General features: G+C 28.6%; 1 protein-coding gene across 4 annotated transcripts in view; it reads left to right on the top strand.

The window, feature by feature from the left end:
* Positions 1–24,047, top strand: part of cyc (basic helix-loop-helix ARNT-like protein cyc) — a 312,750-nt gene that overhangs the window by 230,168 nt on the left and 58,535 nt on the right. For all 4 annotated transcript variants that reach the window (XM_075372438.1, XM_075372437.1, XM_075372436.1 and 1 more), the window contains exon 3: positions 13,414–13,545. In XM_075372438.1, the coding sequence (XP_075228553.1) occupies positions 13,433–13,545 (113 nt within the window). In that variant the 5' untranslated portion in view covers positions 13,414–13,432. The remainder of the gene's footprint in view (positions 1–13,413; positions 13,546–24,047) is intronic.

Raw genomic sequence — 24,047 nt, 5'->3', positions numbered from 1 at the left:
GAATCTGGATCTTCAGGGCCCAGGCAACCCCGGAAACAACTCAGGGGCTCCTCGGGTCATCCCGTGGTCACGGGGCCTACCACAGGTTCTCAGAGCTCGCCTCCCTTGCCATTCACATGTTGCAGGGGGCGTGGACACCGGTACAGCTCGCTTCGGTCCCCATTGTCGTCTACCCAGAGGGCTGTGTCCTCCCTGGTCCTCCGCATTGTTCGTTATCCTCATTATTGTGAGAATAATATTGATAAATAACAATTGAAAGTATTCATGTTTTATAGAAACCTGAAAAAGAATCTAAATTAAAAAAGACAGAATAATAATGGTAATTAAACCACCTTTGACGATGAAATATTCGTAAATTATTTCTTTATCATGGTGGTAGAAATATAATAATGAAGTAAAAGAATTCTTTTTTTTTCTTTACTGAATGTCTTTAATTTACAAGTTCACCCTCCTTGGGGGTGGAAATATAATGAATATTTTTAATATTTTAAACTTAAAAGGAAGCTAGAGGCCTCAGTATGTGGCTTAAAACCTTCCATAGTATAATAGGAATGTATCCTGAAAATTTGAATCCAATCGATCGGTTGGTTCTTCGAGATTTTTCGAGATGAAATATATCTAAAACCCTTATCAGTTATGCCAAGAAACATGGGTAAAAATTCGGTTGCGTTTATGGAATAGTTTTTTTACCCCATACAAACAAAAACTCTCTTCTTCTTTATGTAATATTTTATTTAACGTAAATTTGATTCTATTATTTTTGTAATATTATTCATTCGATTAATTTGAATAATTCAGTTTAAACCCACTCAGTTAAGTTCAGCTCGCTTATTGGTAGAGGCTCACAGTTACAATTCATTAAAGTTTATGCTTCAATCGGCAGATTTCCACTACTACATATTGTCCGTGTTCTGCGGCTTGATCAGGATATTGAAAGGTTGTTGACAATTTAGAATGTTTATATAATTACAGTTTATTGAATTAAAATGTTCAAATTACGAACAGGCAAATTAATAATAATAGTAATGGTGATAAATACAATAATGATAATAATAATAATAATAATAATAATAATAATAATAATAATAATAATAATAATAATAATAATAATAATAAAACAATTAAGTCAGGATAATAGTAGTAAACGATAATTACACGACGTATAAAATAACATAATCAAAACAGTAAGCACGACATAAAAACAGAGCAAAATATATAACGTAATCAACAAAAAATAACAATAAAAATATTACACATCAAATAGTGATACGAGGTAGTAGATAGTAAGTAGTAAATAAGTAAATACAAATTACACACAAGACAGAGTTTAAAATAAATAATCGTTGGGAATTTGAAACATTAAAATTTATACATAAATATAAAACTAGACCCATTAACAAAAAAAACCGCTAGTCTTAACCCTTTCTAACCGCTAGTCTTTTATTAACAAACAATCGTATAGTGTTCACTTGCAAATACCTTTGCTATCTACCCTAAAAGTTTAAGATTGAAGTCTATTGGATTATTTCTTTCACTTATACACTTATAGTTTTATTATAACTCACCCGTAGTATTTTTCGTATTTACTCGTGGCGTCATCTTACTCTTATCAAACTGGATTCAGGACTGTCCTCGCTGGACTGACGTCTCGCAATCTGGTCTTACAGACTCACACCTGTGACTCTCTTCGCTGGACCGTCGTCGTAACTTGTCGTTGGACTGGATCGCAGAACTCCGTCGGATCCACACAACTCGCAGCCTATCCTCGCTGAACTCCTCACAAAATTGCCCTTGCGGGATCGACACCGTAACGCCTCGCAGACTGCATGTAATAGAACTCTCTTTTGGCCGGTCTTACTAGGCTGTTTATACTTCTAGTTCTTTACCTATCGGACCGGACCCAAATCGATCCGTGAGAACAGTCGACCGAGGTTTTGTTCCCGTGAATTCCAAACCTGGTCTCTTCTCAACGTACAACAGGTGTTTATTGTGTGTTAGCGGGCAGTATAACAAAATCAATTGTAAAACGGACCTATTTTTTACAATAACGGTTCTCATTTTTTCCCTTTCTGGATTCTTCCAATTATTATATTAATTATTACTTTCATAATAATTGGTAGGAATCCGTTACTCAGGCTTGCTATACCGAACTTGTTACAATATATTTCTTTTTCGAGATGAAATATTCGTACAAACCTTCTCAGTTATCCTATAAACATGAGTAAAAATTTGGTTGCGATTGATCGATTAGTTCTTTTGTTTATTCCGAACAAGCAAAAACCTTTTTCGTTTTTATATAATAGTATAGAGTATTTCATCTTTTTTTTTTTTTTTAAATAATTAATATGGAATTAATTAATTGTATTCTTTTATTTTATAATTAATTTTATATTTGAAGTTTTTTTTATGCTTTCCCTTATCCATCTAGACGTATGCTAAGCCAAATGATAAAACATATCTATCTCTTCCTGACATGATCTATCGTATTATTATATAGTAATCAAAATAAAAATGAAAAAGGCTAGGGAAAACCACTTCCTTTTCTTAGTAATTATGGTATGCGATACACATTGTTCTTAACCGTGGCTACATAATTTTAAAGCGTTAGTTATTTCTTTGCATTAGATCACCAATATATTCATTAGTTTGGCAAAAAACAGTAACACGTAATAATACTTATTTGAATAATCTCATAAAAATAAAAAAAAATAAATAATTATTATTAAAATAAGTTCAAATATATAAAGTTTATTTTTAATAATTCGTCAATATATAATACATCCTTTTACCTGGTTTATAGATACTTATGTGTGTTCCATAGATCTCTATGTATTTCCCGTTCCATTAATGAAAATTAATTTATCTCTTTCATTGTGAAAAACATTAATACACTGTTTTTATTACTCAGTAGAGTCTATTTATGTTATCCAAATATTATTAAAAAAAAAAATAATAATAAAAAAAAATAATTGATGTAGAATTCCGGTTTATTTAGAATTCGTTTAAAAAAGATTCGGATAACCTGTGTTTTTTTTAGTTATTTAATTATATTCACGGGTTTGTAATTTCTTTTGAATTACACTTATATTTAATATATATGTATTTTTAAAATACGAATTATAATTTAATATTTCAGCTTTTTACTAAATTTAGGCGTAAACTTTTATTATTGAATCTTATACTAGTACATTTTCGATTTCGTTTATATGCTAACCTATCATGGACTGTATTTGCGCATGAATTTCGTATCCGCGTATTATTTTTAACGTTTGTGTACGAGTAGTTTGTCAGTGTATAGGTGCTATCTTTACGCTAGTCATAGTTTCAAGGTTGACAAGTTTTTCAAGGTTTTCCCGCCACGTCCTCTTATGCACCTAATTTTTTCTTATTTATTTAATTTTATTTAGCTACTGGGTGAGTTTTTCTTAGTTCATTCGTTTTCCTTAGTTATATTACATAAATTTTCTTCGTTCGTTTGAAGAAGTAATATATTTAAAAATATATATAAATCTAAAAAAAAAAGGAAATCATATTTATTTAATAGAGTTAATTTATTATTATTTTGTTGTAGTAGTTATTTATTTCATAATAGATACTAGAGATTTTTTTAAATTAATTACGCAATTTATTAAATTATTTTTTTTTTTACTTTTCCGATTTTAATTATAGAATAAATGAAAGATAAAACATTTGAATTTTTTATACGATACATTGATATAAAATGCGTTAGAAAAATATAAGGGCACCCTAAAAAAATAATTGTAAACAAAACTTTATCAAAACATTTTATTTTTTAATGTACACATAACCTTACATTCTAGAAGCCAACTGGTCAACCTTTACCTTTCTTAAAGGTTTGAAGTCGCTCCTACAAGGGTGCAATAATTTTTTAGTACATTACTGGTTATGGTCCTATAAAACTGGTCCGCAGGGGGCGGACCAAAATAATGTATGAAAATTTTAAATCTCAACAATAAGTAATGAATAATGATTGTATTCTAGGAAGGCACCAAATGCGAGTAAAAGCCCTCCACAGAAACTTAATCGAGGTTGCATTGTTAACCAAGAGAACTACGGCCAAGGGGAATGTGTCTTTATTCCGTAAATACTATTAAACCATCAGAGTATCTTTTTGAATTCAAAAGACTTCAGTTTCATTAAAGCTTTGCTTTTCCGTGATTATAAACAAATCCCAGGTGTAGAATTTGAAGTCGGTGGGAATTGATCTACGGGCAGATTGTCAGTTTGGACAGTTTTACGAGATCTGCTCCAAAGTGAGCTTTCGTAATTCTTTGGTCATCCTCGCACCGGAAGGGAAAACCGCTGCAGTTTACAAAGAAGCGCTCAAATAGTTTTTTTGATCGCGCGCGCGCGCGCGTGTGTGTGAACCTTTGCTTCGTTTGCTGTTATAAAAATAATGTGTAGTCTGTATTCAGAGAATTTTCGCGCGAAATTTCAGGGAAATTATGTAGAAAAATTTTAATAAAACATAATACATATATTCAGATTCTAGGAAGTCCTTATCTCTCTCTCTCTGGATAGTTTTTCTCCATTCCTTTTTTTTATCTTATCCACGCACGTCTCTCGTGTTTGGTGTTTGTTGCGAATAATTTTTTTCTTTTTTTTATAGGTTTATTCTTATTTGAAATAAAACCAATACTAAATATAAATAAAAACCACTTAAAAAAAATGTAAAATAATTTTTGATTTCATTAATGGTTATTACATTTGTGGGCTAATTATTTTTTAATTTAGTGTTTTTTTCTTTTTTGATTTCCAGGACCACCGTTAGATATTACTTAAGAGGATGACATGAATTACAATTTTTGTATAGTGTGAAAATGCTATGCCTGACCGGAATTAGGTTTAATTTAGTGTTTACTTCAGTAAAGTCTAATTTAAAAAGAAAAAATTGTAACATTTTTTTTTTGGTCTGATAAATTAATTCATCACAGAACCTTGGGAAACTTGAAAATGGAAATATGAAAATGGAATTTTGCAGCATTTGAAAAATGCCGTGCTTGACCGGAATTCAAACCCGGGTCCTCTGATGAAAGACTGAGAAGTTACCACTTAACATTTTTCGTAATGGAGTGCGTAAAACATAACAATAAAACATAAAAATTTTTATTTTTTAAGTTTATATAAATTTATGATATACTGCAACTATAACTGCTAAAGTTATGATATAAACTGTTTAGCTCGCTTCCAAATTTAGTATTATAAAATAAGTGTTTAAAATAAATTATGATTTCTTGATTTTTTATAATTATTAAATAATGATCATGGCAAGAAAGTCACAGAATACTTTTGGATTTTCCCATGCACAGATTATAATTTGCAATGTTTGGAGGTCCACGAAATCCAAAAATAGTCTAATGTAGTTGAAAATTGAAGGGAAAGTTGAAGAAAGGTTGACAGTAATTTAATATTCATGATGCTGGATGGATCCCTTATGAGGCTAGCTCAGAATAGAAAGGGTTACCAGAGGATGATTTCCAACCTTCGCTGAGGAGATGACACCAAAAGAAGAGTTACTTCAGAAAGTTACGTAATGTCTGTACTATCAAATTCAGTATAAAGGCATTTATTTTTATTTATTTATGTAGCTAATTGAGAGAAGAATGGAGGAAGTGTTAGGAGAAGACCGATTTGGTTTCAGGAAAAGTATAGGGGTTAAGGAAACAATTTTAGCACCGAGATTAATAGTAGAAGGAAGATTAAAAAAAACAACCAACATACATGGCATTTATAGACTTAGAAAAGGCATTTGATGACGTAAACTGGAATAAAATGTTCAGCATTTTAGGGTTCAATTATAAAGATTGAAGAACAATTGCTAACACTTACAGAAACCAAACTGCAACATTAATAAGCGAAGATCATAAGAAAAAAACAGTAATAAAAAAAGGAGTCGGACAAGGATGTTCCCTATCCCTGTTAGTTTTTAATCTTTACATAGAACTAGCAGTTAATGAGATTAAAAAACAATTTAAATCTGTAATGACAGTGCAAGGTGAAAAGTTGAAGATGCTATGATTTGCTGATGACATAGTAATTCTGGCTGAGAGTAAAAAAGTATTAGAAGAAACAATGAATGGCATTGATGAAGTCCTATGCAAGAACTGCTGCATGAGAATAAACAAGAGCAAAATAAAAGTAATGAAATGTTGTAGAAATAAAATAGATGGACCACTGAATATAAAAATAGGAGAGAAAAAACTATGGAGGTTGAAGAATTCTTTTATCTGGAAAGTAGAATTACTAAAGATGGACAAAGCAAGAATGATATAAAATGCTAAATAGCACAGGCAAAATGAGCTTTCAGTTAGAAATATAATTTGCTTGCACCAAAAATTAATTTAAACGTCAGGAAAACTTTTTGAAAGTATATGTTTGGAGCATAGCTTTATATGGAAGTGAAACTTAGATGATCAGAGTACCTGAGAAGAAAAGATTAGAAGCTTTAGAAATGTGGTGCTATAGGAAAATTTAAAAAATAAGATGAGTGAATAAAGTGACAAATGAAGAGGTGTTGTGGCAGATTGATGAAGAAAAAAGCATTTGAAGAAGAGACAGACTTACAGGCCACATCTTATGGCATCCTGGAATAGGCACTTTGATATTGGAAGGATAGGAAGATGGGAAAAATTGTGCAGACAGGCAATGTTTGGAAGCCGGCCTCTGTGGTATGAGTGGTAGCGTCTCAACCTTTCATTCGGAGGTCCCGGGTTAGAATTCCAGTCAGGCATTGCATTTTCACACATGCTACAAATGATTCATCTCATACTCTGAAGCAATACCTAATGATGGACCTGGAGGTTAAAAATAAAAAAATGGCAACGTTTGGAAAATGGAAAACAAATTGTTAGGGATGTATGATGTAGGGGGTATACTGAAATGAAATGACTAATCCTAGATAGGAATGCTTGGAGAGCTGCATCAAACCAGTCAAATGACTGAAGATAAAAAATGTTACTATGTATGTGTGCTAGTTTCGCTCTGATTTTATATTTAAGGAACGGCCTAATCATCGAATGAGATTGATTTTATATATATATTTTCTTCTAACTGAATGAGGGTTGGGAAGATATTAAAAGTGTGCTTGCTATTTCCAAAGGTGGTTAGATTTCATAAAAATTATACTCTAGCAAATTTTTATTTAATTAAAAATTATTATCATCAAAAATATCATTTGAAATAACATTAATATTTAGGTTTTGAAAAAAAATTGTTTTAATCTTTTATAATTCAAAAATTTCATTTTTGTTTCTTGCCAACTTTCAGTTGTTCAAATCTATTAATTTTCCCTAATGAACGAAGCAGTGTATATGATGCATTATTTCTCATGGAAAGGAGCACATTAATTTGTTATGTTTTTATATTAGTTCTTCTTATGGATATAATACATGTAAAGCATCTAAAATAAAATTTAGACAGTTTCTTTCTCTGAGAGTAATGTTGTTGATTTTAAAGCCGCTTTGTTCATTATTTTCCTCTATGTTTTATGAATGAAATAGATGTGCCTCTTGTAGGGTTAGCATGCCAGTAAGCAACAATTTACTTTAGATAAGTGAAGAAGACAATGGGAAATTACTTCGCTTATAACATTTTTAAGGAAACTTGGTATGGAGTGTATCTGAAAATGTCATTTGTCATAGTGACTTGTTTTTTGTAATTTTGCATATAACTGTCTGGTGTGGCACTTAATAGACAGTATGAATACAATAAAGAAAATTAAATTTTATAAGACTGTACTCTGTAATTATTTGCACAAAATAATAATCAAAACTAAATGTGTATTTTAATTTTTTAACAGTCATTATCAATTTTAGTAACAGAATTGAGTAAAAACAGATATAAACACATAAAACAGTATCTACTGTAGATTTGGTTCATTAAAGAAGGTACCAGGACTGAATTCTGGTAACTTTTTTTAGTAAGTCTGACATGGAATGATTGTTAATCTTGAGATGGTTATGTCATTTTTAAGAGTGAGTAGCATCTCATGTTAGGTCACCTAAACTAACTGGTTACGGCTTCTTCCATATAAATTATATTTCAAATTTCTATTATTTTATTATAATTAAGATGATAAGTTAAGAACATTTTCTAAACCATGTCTAAGGATACGTAGTAATAGTCCTCCACCTTACAAAAAAAGGATAAATTTTTCTAACTTTGCACCGTTTTAACTTACTGACTTGGTGCTTTTATTGTTATCTATTCTCTAAATGAGACATTACCAGGATAATAATATTATTTTTTTTATTTATATAATTAAGGTAGAGGAAAAATTAGTTTTCTTTTTTATAATGATTTTGTTAAATTAGTTTAAAATATTGACATTTGAGTTGTTTTTAACTAGGTTTTATTTATTTATTTAACCAATATTAGAAAGTTCAGGTTGAATTAAATTATAGTCATCTGATTTTTTTTTTTTTTTTAATACTGATAATAGTAATCTCTGTAGCACAGAAAAAATTCTTACTCTAATGTAGGGTTGAACCTAGAACCTTTGGATGAAAGATAGAGATGCTACTGCTCCATGATGGAAGTCAGTATATCAATCTCTATATTTAAAAACCTTAAAAAGAGTTAATTCTTGTTTAAAATATAATTAATTGTTTTTATTAGATTAATATGTTGCTATACTATCTGTCCCAGTCTTTAGTACATATGAAAGCTGTGGAAACTTTTTCTGAGAATAATGATGTTCACTATGAAGCCAGTCTTCATAGAGCCTGTTATTCAGGTATGGCTATGCCAGATTTAGGAGCGATTTGTATATTATCAGGTCATTAATAAACTTTTTTATTATGATACCTAACATACAAAAGACAAAGTATCTCAACTTTGAAGTTTATTTATTCAATGTTTCTTAATTTTAACTGATTTAACAACTCCTACAATAGTTTTACTTATTACTATTATTCTTTTGATAAGAAAGTAAGTAATAAATAAATAAAAAAATTAGGTAGGTCAAAAGAAAGAAGTTTCAGTTTTAAACTCTATGCAAATGATACTTATTTTCAGCATCACTGTTTCCATTCTTTATCTTTATTATACTTCTTACTACCTTATTGTTAACTTTAATTATTTTTTTCTAAAGCATAATTTCTTATTAACTATTTTAAAATCTATTTTTATTACAACTTTTAATTATTATTATATGCTAAGTATACTTAAATATATAATTTGATGCATTCCATTTGTTTTTATGATCATTCTCAAGTAATTCGATTCAAATTAATTATACTTTGTATTTTTTTTTTGCATGTAAAATTACATCACTTATTGTAATTTTTTAAAAACTTTTTATGAACTTGAATTTTAAATAACATTGAATACATTATCATGGTTTTTATTTCTTCTTTTATTCTTTAGTATTATTTTATTTTTATTCCTTTTGTTGGTTATGTAAGAATCATTTTTTTATTTTAATACCACAGTTGTGTTATGAATGTTGTGTGTGTGTGTGTGTGTGTGTGTGTGTGTGTGTGTGTGTGTGTGTGTGTGTGTGTGTGTGTGTGTGTGTGTATGTGTGTGTTGTGTTGTGTTGTGTTGTGTTGTGTTGTGTGTGTGTCTGTTGTGCATTATAATACATTTTTTATACATTTTATACATCAAAACAAAATGAATTAAATAGAAGATTGCAATTTTTTTTAAATATTTTTTTTAATTTATTACCTTTTTTTTAACAATGTCTGATTTAGAGGTTATGTCTAAGATATAGCATGATGTTTGCTACATACTTCTAAAGATATATTTATTTAATAATATATTATTAAATAAGAATATCCTTCAATCCTTTTTAAATAATTTTCTGCATATTTAAAAAAATAAAAAATCTTTTTAAAATTGTTATTTTAAGTGTTATGGAGAAAATATAATTAATAAAATATAATTGGAATTATTAAAATGGAATTATTTCACATATAAATTTGTTACCTATGAGTCTTAATGCCTAATTTAAGATGAAATTTGGAGATACGTACATGTATTCAGCTCTCAGTTCTTTTTAAATTAATATGTTCAGCTCTGAGGGAAGGAAAGGTTTACCATTTTAAAAATATTTCCGAATAGTTAATTGTTTATTTTAATTGTTTTTATTTATGTTTGTTTATTCTGTTGTATATAAATAACAAACTTATTGCATTGATTCTGTAGAAAAGGATTAATTAATTTATATCCCACTTTTTTAAATAGTGTGACGCATAGTAAATTTTTGTAAAAATGAAATGAAGAAAAAAGTCAAGAACTTCAAAACAAACTATATAGTTCATTCCAGTAAATCTAATAGGAAAAACTAGTTGGTCTGTCAGAAATGATCTTTCATGGAACTGTCATATACACCGAAGTATGTTCGTTGTCATTGTCATAATATATTCATCTCTATCATATCATACAGGAGAAGTGTTTTCATATAACTCAACATAATATTCAATTTATAACAGTGGGCCTTTTTGTCTTTCTGTTGCTGTTTTTAATAAATTACTGTGCCTAAACTTATAAATTAAAAATCCCACTAATTTATATAAAATACAATTGAAAGACCTTCTTTTACATAAATAATATTTCTCTATCAATAAATTTCAAAATACTAATTAGAAATTTAAAAAAAACTTATATTTCTTCTTTTAATGCATATGCTGATATATTATGTGCTGGGATAACTGATTATTCTTTAATATTGATTTTGAATAGTATAATACATTTTACAGAAGAAGAAAGTTCTAAGAATTTAATTAATATTAGTCGTAAGTTATAAATTTATTTACGTTACAATAGAAATTAAAAATATAGACTGCATTAAAATTGAATGGCAATTTATTAATATCTTGTTTTATAAAAAGTAAAAATTCCAGAATAAAAAAGAAAAGTAATTTTAAGTTTAATCCATGAATCACACATAATTTAATAGGATTAAAAAAAGGCATCATTTAAAAAAATCAACCGACAATCTAGAATTAAAAAAAATGTTATAATTGATGCAAGAATAGTCTTATCTGTGACATTAGGAAGGGTAAGAAATTGTATGTTAATAATCTCTTGGTTTAATGATTAATGTTATCAGTCTCTTGGAGTAATGTTAATGGGGAAATGGAGGATAGTTAATCAATTGATTTGCAGAAAGGTACCAACATTAGATGTAAGTAGTATTTTGATTGATGATCTCACTCCACTAATTAGAGAGTATAAACAAATTGCTTATGTAATAATTAATAATTATGATTTACTACTAAACAGTTGAAATCTGGCTTGAGGAAGATCTTAAGTCATGTGATCAGATGTTTGTTAATAGATTTCCTGTGAATAATATTTGGAGCTCTATGTTTTCAAACCAAAAAATTCTTGGGAAATTAAAAACATTATTAAATATATGAAATCTAACAAATCATTTGATTTTGATGAGTTAAATTCTTGTAATTTGCATACAATTGCATACAATTGTATGCAAATGATATTGCATACAATTGCTTATTTGTTTAATTTAAGCATGGAGACTAGTAAATTTTCTCAAAAACATTAACAAACCAATTTTTTTAGAAAGGGAGAAAGAAATTATGTTAATTATGCTTTTTATTACGGTTTTCTAAGATATCATAGGCAGCTTCTATGAAAAGATTAGTTAATTTTTTTGATAAAATTAAATTTTTTAGTAAACAAATGCAAGTTTAGGAAATAATTAACAATAAAAAAAGCCATTAAATTTTTTTACTCACTGTCGGTAAAAACATATTAATGATTGAGTAAAGATATGAGATTTTTTGTTTGGACATCCAAAATGCAGTTGATGTTGGGTCATAGTATACTGTTAAAGAAACTGGAAGGTGCTTTTGAGTGTTTAGATCTTACTTTGAGAGAAGAGTTCTAACTAATTAGGATTAAGAATAAGTCAAGTGAAGAAGGTGTATTAAGCTTGGGGTTTCTCACTCTCTGGCTTAAGTTCTTTATTATTTTTAATTTTGATAAACAGCTTTTATTCCAGCATGTCATGAGATCATTTGCTGATGATATACCCTTATTGCGAAAGAGAGAGTTTTCATGTAATTCATAAAATGACTGAAGAAGATGGTGCCTTATTAAAAATGGTATATAATTGAAATTATTTCCAAGATGAATTACATTAATTTTGAACTGAGGAGTAGGTAATTAGTAATTTGGTGATCGGATATAACAGATTCTCCTTTCTGAGATGGGATACACCTATGATTTTAATGAGCAAGTACCTAAGCTTGAACATCGATTGTAAATTACTTTGGAATAAGCTCATTTAATATTTTATGAAATGAAATATACATGTGAGAAGATTTTACTATTTAGGAAATTAGTTTTTCCTACCAGTGTTTTAAAAATTCTTTATACTGCTTTAGTAATATTCAGGTATGTGGTGTTGGAAGTGGGACATATATCATTCAGTCCATAACTATCAGAAATCTTTTATACAAGTTATATACAAATGCCATTTAAACCCACTCATATTCACTTATCAAGCAATTTAATGCGTTTACCTTGATCCATTTATATTTTTGTAAAATGCTTCATATTTTCTATCTTCTGAGTGGGGATAGGGTTAATACTAGAGCTGAGCAAGGATCAAGAAGTAAAAGAAACTTCATGTTACCTAACCTGAGGAGGGAGTGTAATAGAAGATTTTACTTTGCATACCTTAACAAAGATTTAAACAGCTTACCAAACTATATGAAGAATTACAAAAGTGTTAATACATTCATAAAACCGTTTCAGTAAGAGTGTGAAGATTATGTTTTGATTTGCATATTAAAATTACTTTAATAATAATGTGTTATGCCACTAAACAGGAACATATTTATTTTGTTTATTTTAAATTAAGATTTTTCTTGCAATAGTATTTGGTAAAAAAAAATTGTATAGTAGAGTAATATAATTGTACAGTATGTGCTGTTGATGGGTAGTTATGACTTGAAGAGAACGCAACCATGTAGTAAGTTAGTTTTATTTGACAATAATTAGAAAGTAAAATAAATAAATGTAGCCGCTGTTGTCCCTTTGATTACTTATTAAACTTTTTTCAAAGTAATTTTCCTAAAATAATCATTCCCAAAAACAAATTTTTTCCTCAAGAGCTACTTAAAATATCTTTTGATTATTCTTTCTAATATGTTTTATTTGCTTTCTATATCATTAGGTTCTTTAAGGTGGCTAAATTAATGAAGTTCAGTGTATCTAAATTATTTAATGTATTTATCCTGATAATGTGCTTAGTTGTAATATTACTAGTATTAATGTATTTAATAATTATGTACATCAGTATTTGTTTAGAAAATAAATATTTCTATTATTATTTTTATTAGGTTAAGTCTAAAATTTATGTAATTAACAAAAGATTATGTTTGCAATATTAATTACAGATTTTTGTTGTTTTTTCAGAAGTTCTTGTTCTACGCCCATGTACCTCGGAAGCGGACAGGTGGCGGCTTCTAGTGGCATACCAATGGAACTTGGCCAGATAGAGAATACAAGAGAGCACCCACCAAAGAAACGAAAAACATCCTCATACCAGTAAGTATGTTAACCATATTTTAATAACTTATTTAAATAAATAAATATTGCTTTTTAGATTTTTCTGTTTTTTTTTTTTTTTTTTTTTTTTTTTTTTTTTTTTTTTTTTTTTTTTAATAATATAAAAATCATCTTTTAATAATACCTTTGGTTTATATTAGCTGATTTTATTCATTGCAGAAAGCATAATAATTATTATATAATTAATACATACAATGTATTAAAAAAAGCAATTGATTAAATGCTGGTTAAGATATGTTGCACTCATTGACTGGTTGGGGACTCTTGATTAGTCTTAAGAGGTATTTGAAGCTCTGTGAAATACGAAACTTTTGAGGGGGTAGAAAGGGACAGTTCCTTTTTTCCATGAAGGGTACACTAAAAACTACTGATTGGGATATTGGTACTCTCCTATCTAGTCAAGTTCTATGGTTTTAGGCTTGATTAGAAACATAGTTGAACATATTTTTCTTGAACCTTACAAAAAATAAATCTTTTCATTAATCTCAAAAATGTATCTATGAAAAAAATTTTAAATAAATTTAATGTTAATTTTCAACAAATATAATTTTGTTAACAAATATAAAGTTTTGTCAATTGTAAAAAAAAAGGTATTAGCATGGTAAAAAAAAATTCAGACTAAACTAGGAAAATAAAATTCTAGACAAAACCATTACAATTTTTTAGTAATTTATTTTAAATAACTTTATGTTTTATTTCATTTGCTTTACATACTTGTGTATGAAAGCATGTGCTCTCTCTCTCTCTCTCTCTGTCTGTCTCTCTCTCTCTCTCTCTCTCTCTCTCTCTCTCTCTCTCTCTCTCTCTCTCTCTCTCTCTCTCTCTCTCTCTCTCTCTCTCTCTCTCTCTCTCTCTCTCTCTCTCTCTCTCTCTCTCTCTCTCTCTCTCTCTCTCTCTCTCTCTCTCTCTCTCTCTCTCTCTCTCTCTCTCTCTCTCTCTCTCTCTCTCTCTCTCTCTCTCTCTCTCTCTCTCTCTCTCTCTCTCTCTCTCTCTCTCTCTCTCTCTCTCTCACTTATAAGTTTTTCGTAAATATTAAAGAAGAAAATATGAATACAATAATTTAACCCTCAATGAAAAAAAAAAAATGGTATCTGGCCATAAAAATACCACTAAATTCCTTCCATTTCATCTGAAAACAACCTTGAGAAAATAATTAAAGATAGCAAACAGTTTTAATATTATTCCATTTAAGATCAATCAAACTTCATTAAATGAAAAATGGGTGTGGTTCAGATATTATACCTTTTTGAATCATGATTTGTTCCTTTCAATAACTGGGTGGTATATTTTGTTACTTCATAACTTTTCTGAAAGTAGAAAAAATATATCTGCTATATCTTTTTTTTTGTACTGTGGTTTTGTTAAATAAATTTCATTGAAGTTACTTAGTGCAATTAATTCAATTATTAACCTTCCCATTTTGTGTGTGTGTGTGTTGTCTGAAAATATTTTTAAATTTAAAGTATAATTAAGATACCCTTATAGTGTTACCAACTTTGAAAAAGTAATTGTTTTTGTAACGTATCTCAGTTTTATTAAAAGAAAACATATAAAAATCAAAGGCAGTGATTGTTACCTTTCTAATAAATATGAAACTGAAAAGTTTAAGTAACTTCATTTTAATTAAATTAGAAAGTGTGTTTTATTTTTAAATGTTCAGTAATAAATTATAAAAGTTTTTAAAGTAATTAGAAAAATGTTGCACTCATAAGGATTCATTTTATTTAAATGTTAAAGAAAAGAAAATAATTCATCTTTGTTAAAGACATGAAAAAAATATTAAAATATAAAGAATGCAGAAGAAAATTAAATAGCTTTCTTTAATTGGCAATAAACTTTATAGCATTTTACTAATGCATACCTACTTAGATTTTATGATATTATATTGCAGTATATTTAAGAATGAAACCTTATTGATGTAATAAATTATTTAATTATTACATCATGTAAATTGATGTGTGTGTATGCGCGCGCGCACGCGCACGCATATTTGACTGATTCTAATTTACATAATTGTTAAATTTTAATTATGTATTTTAGTTTTATATTTTTAAAGTCTTTTTGTGCTTTTTTGAAGTCTTAAAAGTTTGTAAGTGTTACTTGCTAAATAAATATCATTTCAACTTAAAAAATGATTTCAGCGTGTTTTTTTTTTATATTTTCATCTTAATCTTTGTAGTATGTATAGAAATGCCAAACAAATGGTAATAGTTAGAATGCTAGCTTGCTGATCAGTTTATATTGGGTTCGATTCTAAGCAAGTATCTACCATTTATCATCCCCTACCATTTCATCAGTCTTCTTCATTAAAATATATGCAAAATCATGTTTGAAGTCATAATATAAAAAAAATCTTAACACATAGTATTCTTGAAAAACCACTCTGAAAAGTTTTTCAGACATCTCTTTATTAGAAATATTTTTATTTTTTAATTTATTTAAAATAGGTAAAGTTTTCAATTTATTTATAAAAATTAATTTAAAGCTTTAAATTTGAATCCTTTTTATTAATGCTGTAGAACCTATGTAATTCATTATCTTTAGGGTCATATGAGTGATGAAATGACAAATTACAGAATTCATGAATGTAACATACAATTGAATACATTAACACAATATTTTTTAAAATTTATATTGAAAATAAAAATATAAAATTACTTTATAATTATTTTTACTATAATAGGAAAGAAAGCCACATATTACACGATTCTTTTCAACTACAGAGTAAAAGATACAAAAGTCTACTGTAAAAAATATAGTTTATATAAAAATACATGCAGTCACTAAAAATTTTTTATGAAACTAAGAGTGTAAGACATTATCTCAGTAATTAAAGGAAAGAAGATTTATCCTTAAATTTAGTAACATTATCATCTTTGTTAATTTTTGTAATTTTTTTTTAAAAGCATTTTTTTAGGTGCATTCTTTTTGCACCTAAGAGTACATCCCTTTTTCTATTATAAGCCGGTAAATTAATTTCTTGGATAAAATTCATTCTCTTCTTCTGTAATAATGTAATTTTATTTTCTATATAATCAATCATTTTTTGAAAATTCAAATACTTTAAGAACATATTAACTGCTGTGTTAATTATATAATATATATATTTATGCGATGTCCAAACTTTGACTGTTATGATCATTTAGCCGGAGTAGAAATTTGTAGTGTATGAAAAATATCATGGCTGATCGGGATTCGAACCCAGGACCTCCAGGTGAAAGGTGGAGATGCTCCCACTTGTGTCATGGGGGCTGGCTGATATAAAATTGTAAATTAAATAAACAGCAAAACACAGTTATAGAATTGATTTATAAATTTTCCAAAAGTACTTTTTAATGATAAATTATTTAGGTCACATCAGGAATGGATAAATGTGCTACTACAAGTAGAAAAAAAGGAACTATACCAACATTATTTGCCTTGGTAGATCAAGGGCGAAAACCATAGTAAAAACTTTATCAGAGCAGCATCACAAAAAAGACAATAAAATGTAAAATACAAAGTAGATGTAATTAAATTACATATTAATTATTTCAAATATAAACAAGTTAAATAATGTTATGGTGAATGAATATATGAAGATAATTCTCATAGATATAAAAAGTAATTACATGATAATTAACAATTCAGAAATTGTTAATAAAAATTATATCTGTGCATATGTTTATGTGCGTATTGAATAGTGTGAAAAAAATGTACAGGTTTTTTAAAATCTTTTAATTGGTGTTATTTAAAAATTGATAGACAGAATAATGTTATTTCTATAAAATAAAATCTATAATTATATTTTAAATAAATTGGTGGGAAGATTTTTTAAATGATTTGGCAGTTTATTAAAAATAGAACAGAAGTTTAATAAGGCTGCTTCTCATAAGCCAAAAAATTGTCTTGAAAACAGTTGTGTTGTCTTGTTTGTTTGATAGTGCTAGATTATTATTATTTTTAAAAAGAAATTGAATTTCTTTTTATTAAAGATTCTACATTCGTAAATGTAAACAGTGGATTTAGTGAACATTTTCATTTTTTAAGTATTGGTCTACGTGATTCATAAAGGTGCCAAACAATTATTTGACAGCCCACTTATATATTTTGAAAACTAGTACTTACTTTTTAAGGGAGTCTAAAGAGATGATATTATACTTCTGTTTGGAAGCATAATATAATTTAATTATAATAACAAAATTAACATTTTATTAAGACTGATTGCTTGTATGTGTGTGCATGTGCATGTGAGTGTGTGTGGTGCGGTTTTGTGAGTGCATGTATAAATAATATGTAAATATTATATAATATATGTTTTGTGTAAAAGATAAATTGAGGAGGTGTGTAAATCTGAATCAATTCAAGTGCAGCATTACTAAAGTTTATATCCTTAATTAGATTAATAATTGCTTTATATTTTCAACTTTAATTTAAAAGAACTTAACCGTGAAGTCAGTTATGTTTAAATTTATTCAGAAAACAGTTTATTAATACAGCAAATAATAGTAATATTCCTATGACTTGTTAGAAGTCAAACCAAGTCTGGTTACTCTATCAAAGTTTGTTTGACAAGTCAGTAATAAGACAATATTAATTATAATAATAGTAGTGTAGTAATAGTAGTAGTAGTAGTAGTAGTAATAATAATAGTAGTAGCAGTAATAATAATAATAATAGTAAACCCGGCACAACATCTAAACCTAATTCAAGGTTGAATGTTGTTGCTCAGTTACTTAGTTCAGATTGAGATGGAAGGCTGTGTGCTGCGAGTTAACGAAGAAGCCTTACATATTCTGACCATACCATATAACATATTAGTATAGTATACAAATTCACACAGACACACACATGCAAACTGAAGTTCTGCATCTTATTGGCTGCATTTGTTAAACTTAGTAGATAGTGAACTGAATTATGTTATATACTGATATTCTACTTTATATATATACAAATATATCTTTTATATTGTGTTTAATCTGGAAAATGATTTATTTCCTTTAATTTTTTTATGTCAAAATATTATTAAATACATTTATCCTATTTTAAACTATTAAAAATTTGTAAAAAAATATATTTGTTAAAATGAAATTTCTATTATAAAATTAATTAAATTTATAAATTAATTCCAGTGTATAATTTTGTTAGATGACAATGACATGATTTTACAGTGATAAAAAGTTATTAGAATAGATTTTTTAATAAAAAAATTAATAATAAAACTAAAAAAAAATTCAGTTTTTACTTAAACTTCAACTATATGAAATTGGTGAGAAATTTAAAACATTAATATTGGCTTACTGATTCTTAATTTGGCATTGTTTTCAGAAAAAATAAAGAAAAAATGTAATGTCAAGGAAAGATGTAAAAAGCTACTACAGAGTGAGGCATATGAGATAAATCTATCTGTAATGTCAGAATTTGTGTTAAATTTATTTTTGTCTTAAGTATTTAACTAATTTTCTTGAAAATTAATATTATTATAATATAAAAACCCAGAATTGTGTAATGATAATGGCAAAATAAAATTGAAGAAAAATTGAAAAATTCTGTAAACCATTTGATTTTTCATTTATAAAAATATTGTTGTTTTTAAGATAATAATTCATATTATCTTTTCTGCTAAGATCACTATAGTTTCTTTGTTTAGTACTGCTTATCTTTCTTAGCTTCATTCTTTTATCTCTTGTTGATGCATTTCGGAACTACTCCATTCTCAAAACTTATTATACTGATCCGAATCAGTGCAATAATAAGTTAAGAAAGGTAAACGGTAATAAACATAGAAACTATAAAAATATTAATATTAAAACTAAATATAAATTATCCTTTTAACCTTTAAGGAGTTGAAAAGGGATGATGAAAAAGCTAATTTAATTGTGAAACAACATTGTTTACTTTATTAAAATTTTTGATTAGAAAATTTTTGTTAATTTTCTTAAAGAGATTATAAATGTGTAATTATTGATTAAATTATTTTGATTAATGAATTCTGGATGATGTATGTTTCTTACAACAAATACAAAGATGTTAAGTGATCATGTCAGCATACAATATATAATAAGTGAACATGGGATTGATCTTCAAATTACCCTAACATTCTCTGATCCTTGAAGTCAAACCTAATGTCTCTGATCATACAAAATTGCCTGGATTCAAATATTTACAATATTCACTAGACATACGTACAAGCTTGTGATGAAACAGACTGAAAAGCATCTTACACTCGATCTAAAAATATTAATTCAGTGCATTTAACAGAAGAATACCTAGTAATATAATAAATAATTGTACCAATTTCTTGGTAATACAATATATGCTATTAATAAAGCCTTTTTTAATTAATAATTTTTAAATTTTAAATTTTAATTATTATTAAAATTATATTAGTTAATAAAAATTATTTAATTATTTTCTTATGTTTTTTTTTGTTTTTTTTTACATTAAGTGCAACTTTTTTTTTTGTCTTTAATAACTAATAACCATAAAACTTATTAAATTTGCATCATGTACTCAGTTCTTTCTGTTGGAAAAGTCACTTTCATTATCACAGAGTACACACACATAAAATAAATCTTCCGCCATTTCAACTATTAATGTTGTTTATTTTTGGTAGTAATTGTTTCATTTGTTGTTTTGTTTAGTTTTCTTGCGTTTTTTGTGTTTTTCGTTTAAGTTAGTTCCATTTAGGTTAGTTTGCCTTGCGGGCTACTTTTGTTACCCATGATTTTATATGTTGTTATTTCATTTGATTTAACGTTCTGTTTTGTTTATTAATGTTTTGTTATTTAAGCTAATTATGGTGTTTTTTTATTTTTTTTATTATAAGTTAGCCTACGGTTGTTAGGGTGATTTACCTTAGGAACATAGCTGTTCTAGTGTTAATTTTGTTGTTTACATTCTTGGTATAGAAGTTCTAAAGTCAAACTATCTTGATTAGTTTCAAGTTAAATTATTTTATATAGTATACGTTATTTGTTATTTTGTTGTTTTGAACTATGGTTCAACAGTACGCCCCCTCCCCTCATGATGATAGTGATACTGACAGTGTGGCTAGCACTGACCGTGAAGTTCTTCTGCAGTCAGTTGCTAGGCACATAGAGGCTGCTAGAAGGAAAACGGTGCAATATAGTGATGATGGTGATGCCCTGAATGAGTGTGAGATTGACTTTCCTCCTCTCCTGACTGTTTCTACTATCGAGAAGTTAGAGGGTCTACTGGTGGGGAAAACATAAAAAAGGAGGCTTTGGCTCTCCTCCCCCCTGAGTGTGGGGAGCAAAAGAAACCTAGAGTGGCAACTGTGAGTTCTCCTGTGGTTGGGAGACTTGGCCGGGATTCTAGTGGACCGGTCCCGATGGAGGAGGCAACAAAGACGGTCTTCAGTGCAGAAGAGGATCCACTGGCTAGGAGGGTGAAGAGGAGGAAGTGCCTTGCATTCAATGTGTCCTGTCTTCTGAGTCATGGTAAAGAACTGAATGAGTTAGTTCATAAAAATACAAACACAAAGATGGAGATCAAGGATTGCTCATGGAATATGGATGAATTAGCAGGCATGGTTGAAATGTTCCGAGATGTCTTAGAGGAATAGCCCGTTGAAATTAAACAAGTGCCTGTGACGGTTGTGAACGTGGTGGAAGAGGCTACCCAGACCAATTTTATTTCTCTGATGTGGCCTCTCAGACGGAGGACACTCGTGTCATATTGGCGCTTAGACCTCGTATGAATGTGCGGCAGGCACTTAATAGTAGTGTGGATGATGTAGTGTGGATGATGGTAACCTGCCCCGTCTGGTCATCCAATGGTGGCCTAAGGAGATGTTTATGCCCACTGAAGTCCTTGAGGGCTTCAGTGGAATTGAGGATTACCATAGGTAGATCTTGCATAGGGTGCAGATTGTTGGGCCAACCCGAGGTTGGTCCAACAACCATTATTTTGTCACGAGCTAGTATTAAACCTTCACCGTCGAATTTCACCGGACAACATGATTGTTTCTTCCTTTCATTTTTGTGACTGCCTTTTGTTCGATATCAGTGTATCAGGATTATTTCTGACATGATAAAACGACAGGCCTGAGTGATTGGACCACGTTTCAAATGCTAAAAGGTTTTGTTTTACTAGTGCATAATGCCAAGAGTCTCAACGTTCTCCATATTATAGAGTGGATCTTGTAGTTGTTTGAAAAATATTGTTTGCCGCAATGAGGCGTCTTCATTAATTGCCGAGTATTGTTGTTCAGTTCGCCATCTATCGGCAACTTATGTGTTTCTTGAAACAGCGTTATGGCTTCTTTGATAAGTTTTTGGTCTGATTTTATTATTATCGTTCTCTAAATTGCCAAACGTGACCAGGTAATCACCATAGAACTGTTATGGTCTTCTGTTTTGTAACCGTTCATCAAAAACAACAAATAATATACGTCGTATACATTTTCATAGTCGACTATATAAACAAGACCTGGTAATGTCATTCATTTATTGTATCCGTATTATACAAAAAGAATGTTCATCTATTTCAATACCATTATCCTCTACTAATAGACTACTGCTATTAGCTCTGAACTAAACATATGTAGTAAGGTATTAATCGATTCTTGTACATATCGGTGTAGATCAGCTTCTTAAAATCGAGATACCTTCGATGCAAAGGAATTTGCGGCTGTTTTACGATTTAGCAGTAGGTGATTTAGAGAAAAGCTTTTCAGAATTTAAAACACTAATAAACAAATCAGTAAAGTTAAATAAGCTGTTACAAATTGAAACATCACTGTTTATAAATAGCACTATTATTATTAGCTCTAAACTAAACATATATGCAAAATGGTATTAACGTTACTCCAACCCTTTATGCCTGTCGCACCACCCAGCGCTCCTTTGCGATCTTTCTTCATTTTTGCTAAGGTGCAAGGTGCAATACCCCGTGTTGTTTACATTGTTTCGGTGTAATATTGCCTTGTTTACATTTGAGTTCAACGACCAGTCACTCAAACCAAAACGCATATTCGTTACAATTTACCACCCACCATAAAGCGGGTGGTTTCGTTCTTTTGCTTCAAGGTCAGTGCAACTGCCAAAACACAAATTACTCGGGGTCAAGATCAAGGTTGCAGCAGAACATAAATACACACACTATTGGAAGTCTATTGATGTAGAAAATGTAACTGCAAAAAACTACCATTAATTCCTTTTTTGAAGCAAGATATACCTCAAAAAGAAAAACGCGTATGGAATATATAGAATATACAAAGGGTGGGGTGAATGTAAAAACATTTTTTTTGTAATTTGTGACCTTGATATAAAAATTTCATTTTTTTATGAAAAATGTTTTGGTAAAGTGCCCCAGTAAAAATTTGAAATATTATTTCAGTCAAAACACCCCACTTCTTTTTTCAATATTTACAAAAATTTAATATATTCTTTCCCCGCCCAGAGGTAGTTACTGTCTACCAATTTGAAGAAAATCAGTCAATAAGTCCAGAATTGTAACATCAAATACAGGCCAACATACATACAACTGTTCATATGCACATATGTCCGTCTGACAAAAATGGATTTTTTGGGCTTGGGATTGTTGAATAATAATTTTTTTTGGCAGATTATTTACAGTTTATTTAAATCTATTTTTTTTGTTAAAATCTTTTTTAAAAAACCTCCTTAAGCACAAAAATTAAAAAAAAAAACTTTTTAGATTTTTTTCAGTCAATCTTTATACTTTCCCATTATACCTATAGCTGCTAAAGTAGTATGTATCACTATAGCTGGGAAAGTCAAAATTAAATATAATTCATGACTCATTATAAAGATTTTTTCTTGTTTTTGATTAATCGATTTACAATATGTGTAATAAAAAATAATCACCTCCTTTTTCAGTTTAATGAAGAAAAAAGTAACAATAAATTAGAGTAAATTTTTATTAAGGTTTTGTCATAAATTAACTTTCTAGTTAACTTATTGTTAATACTATTGACTATGTGGTTTTGCAGGTTATGACATAAAAAATTTCTTTTCAAGTATATATATTCTTCTACATTTTTAGTACATTAGCAAAGTTTCACCATTTTTAAGTAAAAGATTCAAGAGTAAATATGGTTTACTTATGTAAACTTATGAAACAACAAATAAAATTTTATAATAAAACATTTTTAATAATGTTTTCAAATCATTTTCATCTGCTTTTGAAACCATTTTCAGTTCCTCACTATGGATGATGACCATCTTCAGTGAGCAAAGGTACATGGCCTACTTGGTTGCAAAATGATTAAAAACATTTTGAAATAAATTGTTAAAATCTGACTGTTTGTCATTCCAAAAATTTATATTTTTAAATAAATATCATCGCTAACTTTTATGGACAAAAATATAGGAAATTTACAATATCTGAAACTTATTTCTATTTCGATGGGAAATAGTCAAGTAGTTCAGACATTTTTGTCCTTAGTAAAGCCAGTTATTTTTACACGGATTTGAATATTAGATCGTGGATACCGGTGTTCTTTGGTGGTTGGG

Source organism: Lycorma delicatula, chromosome 8, assembly GCF_047948215.1.
Source record: "Lycorma delicatula isolate Av1 chromosome 8, ASM4794821v1, whole genome shotgun sequence".
In the NCBI taxonomy this organism is placed as follows: Eukaryota; Metazoa; Arthropoda; class Insecta; order Hemiptera; family Fulgoridae; genus Lycorma; species Lycorma delicatula.
This window is presented reverse-complemented; position numbering and strand designations above follow the sequence as displayed.